Source organism: Neopelma chrysocephalum, unplaced genomic scaffold, assembly GCF_003984885.1.
Source record: "Neopelma chrysocephalum unplaced genomic scaffold, ASM398488v2 Primary Assembly neopelma1_95725, whole genome shotgun sequence".
Taxonomy (NCBI): Eukaryota; Metazoa; Chordata; class Aves; order Passeriformes; family Pipridae; genus Neopelma; species Neopelma chrysocephalum.
In genome coordinates, this window is record NW_020924388.1 from 3497 (window position 1) to 8101 (window position 4605).

Here is a 4605-nt window from a genome sequence, read left to right on the forward strand (position 1 = left end):
GTTTTGGTCAGCCAGGTCCTGCCTGGAGTTGGCACCTGCTCCTGGCAGCATTTTGGGGGGTTTTGGTGCGGGTTTTGGTGCAGTTTTGGTGCCCCAGCTCACGGTGCTGAAAGGTTATTTTGCAGAATAAAAGGTCAAAATTGGAAATCTCACCCAAAATTTGGGTTGTTTTGGTCAGCCAGGTCTCCTACCAAGAGTTGGCACCCACTCCCCAGAGGACTTTGGGGGGGGGTCTCCCCCTTATTTTGAGTATATTAAATTAAATACACCCAAAACGGTGGGTTTGGGATATAACAAATCATTTATTTACACAATGATTAGCACACAATTATTAATTCACAATTAATAATTGGTGGTTTGGGGGCATCACAAATCATTGATCAATGCACCCAAATCGTTTGTTTTTTGTGTATAACAAACCAAGGATTTTTTAAAAAGCGTCTTTTGAGCTTCATTTTTATAAACCCACCTTTTATTAACCCGAAACGTTGCAAACCCGGCCCCAAAATCCGCCTTTTTCCAGTTAAAACGGACACTCGCGCTCGCAGTCCTCAACCAGGTCCGCACCGCGCCTTTCCCGCGCTGCCCGTGGGGGGGCGCAGTTCCCACCCAGGTCCGGTCTGAGGGCGGGAAATAGAGGGGGCGGGGCGAGGGGAGGAGCGACCAATGGGAGCGAGGGGGCGGGGTTTAACCGACCAATCAGCGCGCGCCGAGGGTTTATAAAGGGAGAGAAGGGGCGCGGAGCGGGAGCGGTGCCGGGAGGGTAAGAACGGACCCTGAAATGCTCCCTTTTCGTCCCAAAACCGCCCCCAAACCCCTCCTTTCTCACCCCAAAGCCGCCCCCGAACCCTTCCTTTCTCACACCAAACCTCCCCCAAACCGCGGCCGCCGCAGAAAAGGCTTGAAAAAAGGCTGAAAAAAAGCGTGAAAAGAGGCTGATTTACCTCCCCGCAGCGCTGAAAAAGCAGCTCTAGACCGCCTGAACGACGCAGAAAAATTTAGATTATTTTTGTCGTTTATTCTTCATTTCTTTTGAATTTTGGCTTTTTTTTTACCTTTGGCCCTTTTTTCACCTTTTGGGATGAAACAGAGCACTGGAAACTCGTTGTTGGAGAAACGCTGGAAGGAAATACTGTGATTTTTCTTATTTTTGTGCTGTAACAAGGTCCAGGTGTTTGAGGGTGACATCGCCCCCGAGGAACTGGGGTTCGGAGCACGGGGCCGCTCGTGTCCCACAGGTTTGGGGAGGCAGGTTTGTTCCGTGGCTTCACACCCCATGGAACTCCCCACAGAGAGATTTTTTTGGAGCAATTTGTGCCTTTCATGTCCCAGGAGAATGTCAAGAATGTCACAGGCCCGTGGTCGGTGTGGGTCGGGTTGAGGTCTCAGCAGAAGAAGTGGACGTGGGTGGACGACACCCCCTACGACCCCCACAGGTGAGTGTCCGAGGTCTGGGGGGGTAAAAAAGCAGCTTTGGTCCATTTGAGACCCCGATCCACGTCCACACATCGCTGGGGGCCATGTGAGGGTCTCTCATTCCTCTGACAACACTCTGCAGACCCAGGGTCGGGCTCACAGGGCACATTTGGGGTTGGTTATGGGGCACGTTGGGGTCATGGGGCACGTTGGGGTCGTTTATGGGGCAATAAACCCTTTGTTGTGCAGGTTTAGGCACCTGCCGGAGCTGGATGAAGGGTGTGGGACCCTGAAAGCCAAGAGCTTGGAGGTTGATGGCTGTGCTGGTGACCACAAGTGGGTTTGCCAAAAAGCCCCTTTCCAGCTCTCCCTGCCCACGGCAGGAGACGTTGGGAAGCTGGATTGTGCCTCCACCTGACACACTCGGGCACGGACCCCGTGTGGTACAAAAATAAATTTTATTACAATTTTTTCATGGTTTATGCACCCCGATACATCAGCAGTAAATTCCTGTCAGTAGCTTTTCTCTATATCCACTTTTTAGTTATTCATTCTCTGCCCATGAGAAAAATACTCCCAAGCAATTTCCCCCCGCCACGGATTTATCACCACACCTGCATTTATCTTGCCAAGTTCCCCTTGAGTTTCTCCCAGAGTCACATAATCTCAGTCCCTGCACTCAAGTGTTATTTTTATGCTTTTACATTACTGTAGATAACAAAAAGTGGCTCCATCCCTGCTTTCCTTTGCAACCAAACTGTCCTAAAATAAACACACATATTCCAACACCCGTACTTCGGTGTCTTCGCTCTAAACCCACCTGAATGGAACAAAGAGTGATGGGTCAAAGAACCATTTAGCCCCGTCCTCCATGGGTGTCACCGACGGGGGGAACTGGCAGTTCTGTGAGGGGGGTTCTATTACAGGTGAGGTTGGGGTTTGCTGCAGAGATACGGCAGCTGCGTTGAACAGTCCTCACTCCTGAGTACATTGTCTGCCAGGTACACACACTCTGAATTGCCAAGGACCTCCAGCCTGCAATGAGGAGCAGAGACAGCACTGGCACAGGACAGGTCTGTCACAGGACAGGTCGTCTCTGCCCATTCCCCCCAGCACATGAGGAGGGACAGTCCCAGCAGCCTCGTCCCCCCCCATCCCCTGCCCGTCCCCCCGGGACTCACGAGGAGTTGTAGCTGCTGCCGTCCACCCACTGGAACCTCTCGCCCCGTCTGTGCAGCCCGAGCCAGTAATCCAGGTTGTCACTGAGGCAGAAGGCAAAGTTCTGGGAGGGAGAGAGGAGCGGGCAGTGAGAGCTGCTCTGGGCCAGGAACCCCCCCCAGCCTCCCCTCTGCCACCCACACCCCCCCCAGAGCCCCTCACTCACCATTTCCTCATCTCTGAGCACGGCCAGGGAGGCCCCGAGCTCGGAGCAACGATCCTGAGCCTCGTCCCAGCTCCTCCAATCCAGTGAGAAGTAGTAACAGACCCTGTTATAGTCATCCCAGGCCTCAGGACAAGGCGCCAAGTATGGACTCTTAGGTGTGTCTGGAATCTCTCCATGACTTCTGCCTGGAGAGAGAAAGGGAGAACATCTGAGGATTCTCCTCTAGAGGGAGCCCAGCCCTGTGCCCAGAGCTGCCCCTGTGCTGAGGCAGCTGCTCCTCCCTCACCTGCCAGCACAGGTACAGTCACCACCAAAGGCAGGATCACGAACACACCAAAGGCCAGCACCACGGTGAGCCCTGGGTGGGATGTGAACCAATCGCCTGGAGGAGGAAAGAGCACAAGCAGAGCACGAGGTATCTTCCACACCCCTGGAGCAGCCTCACACTTGCCAGCCCTGCCCTGGTGGGGTGACACTGTCCCCTCCCTACAGGACACAGGTGCCCCTGCACTCACCCTGACATTTTCCAGGGGTCCTTCTGTGCATATTCCTTGTTTCTGTTCCATTCCGGAGACTCAGGGACTCCTCTGCACTCCTACCATTCCAGTTGGAAGAGGTACCTTCCTGAGCAGGACAAGCCACGTCTTGAAATGGAGCCATCGCTGGGGATGAAAAAAACCCTCTTTGAGTGCAGATTTAACAGGAGCACTGTGTCAGACTGTAGAGAATAGGTCGAGAACAGTCCAGAGAGGGGGATTGTGCCCAGCGGCTCCTGCCCCAGCAGTTTGGAGCCCAGGGACACTGAGCGCTGACAAATGAGTCACTGCTTGCGAAATGTCCCCGGGAGCGGCAGGGAGCGGCAGGAAAAGCAGCACCGCGACCTTCTGCAGGATGGCTGCAGGATCGTATTTGTCATTCAATCCAAGAATGGCTTGGGCTGGGAGGGACCTTCAAGCCCATCCCATCCCCCCGCTGCCCAGACACGTCGCAGCAGCCCCGGGGGCTCCAAGCCCGGTCCCACCTGGCTGAGACTCAGTGAGAGCCACCGGGGGCCACCGCTCCAAACTCTTCACCCCCAGCAGCCACCAGAGCCCCCTCCCCAGCACCACCAGCACTCCCCCGGCCCAGGGCAGGGCGAACCCACCAGACCCCCCTTTTCACCCCCTCCCGAGCCCCGAGCCCCGGCAGGACCTGGTTCCCTGCACCCCAAACCAACAGGGGCAGCAGCTTTTGTTCCTCTTGGGTCTTGTGTTAAGTTATCACCAGCACCAAATGGACCAACAGAAGCTCATCAGGAAAGTGTCCTGATAAAACAGCGATATTTCATTGCCAAAGTGAGCTCTGAAAGCTGCAAAGGGGCAGGTTTGATTGTCGGAAAACAGACATGAAAAAAGCACAAAGGGATTCCCTCAGAGGGGATTTGCAGGAGGAAACTGAAGGATGTGCTCAGAGCAGTGGGAGTGTTAAATTGGTAAGTAAAAGAAACAAACACAGGATAACTCAGGTGTCTGGCTCCCGCACCTGAGGGTTCCCAAAGTTCTACAGGATAAACCCGAGACCTTGTGCAAGCTTGGAGCTGTATCTGAGCCAAGACAGACTGCAGTACAGTACAAGTGAAGGGTTTCCGATTTCAAAAATGAAAGTTTCAAGTGCCTGGACCTGCTTGAGATGGCAGAAGCCCCAGTGCACAAATTCAGCTCCCTCATTTCAAGCCACAATTTCAGTCCTGCTTTAAATTCTCCCTCACAGATGTCGACTGTACAAATTCAACAAATTCCCTTACAAAGACCCCCGAAGGTTCACCT

General features: G+C 53.8%; 3 protein-coding genes across 4 annotated transcripts in view; 2 read left to right on the forward strand and 1 right to left on the reverse strand.

Annotated features, from left to right (window-relative positions):
* Positions 1-431, forward strand: part of MGAT1 (mannosyl (alpha-1,3-)-glycoprotein beta-1,2-N-acetylglucosaminyltransferase) — a 3927-nt gene extending 3496 nt beyond the window's left edge. For both annotated transcript variants that reach the window (XR_003538279.1, XR_003538280.1), the window contains one exon: positions 114-431. The gene's annotated coding sequence lies outside the window, so the exon portion shown is untranslated. The remainder of the gene's footprint in view (positions 1-113) is intronic.
* An 846-nt stretch (positions 432-1277) lies between these two features.
* Positions 1278-1946, forward strand: LOC113980964 (killer cell lectin-like receptor subfamily F member 1). The gene is made up of 2 exons (XM_027708212.1): positions 1278-1436; positions 1666-1946. The coding sequence occupies exons 1-2, from the start codon at positions 1324-1326 to the stop codon at positions 1832-1834; spliced, it is 282 nt and encodes a 93-aa protein (XP_027564013.1). The 5' UTR covers positions 1278-1323; the 3' UTR covers positions 1835-1946.
* Positions 1947-2336: 390 nt separating this feature from the next.
* Positions 2337-3460, reverse strand: LOC113980965 (early activation antigen CD69-like). Its single transcript, XM_027708214.1, has 5 exons — positions 3421-3460; positions 3087-3182; positions 2801-2985; positions 2598-2698; positions 2337-2451 (listed from the first exon to the last, which is right to left on the reverse strand). The coding sequence occupies exons 1-5, from the start codon at positions 3458-3460 to the stop codon at positions 2337-2339; spliced, it is 537 nt and encodes a 178-aa protein (XP_027564015.1).
* Between the last annotated feature and the right edge of the window lie 1145 nt (positions 3461-4605).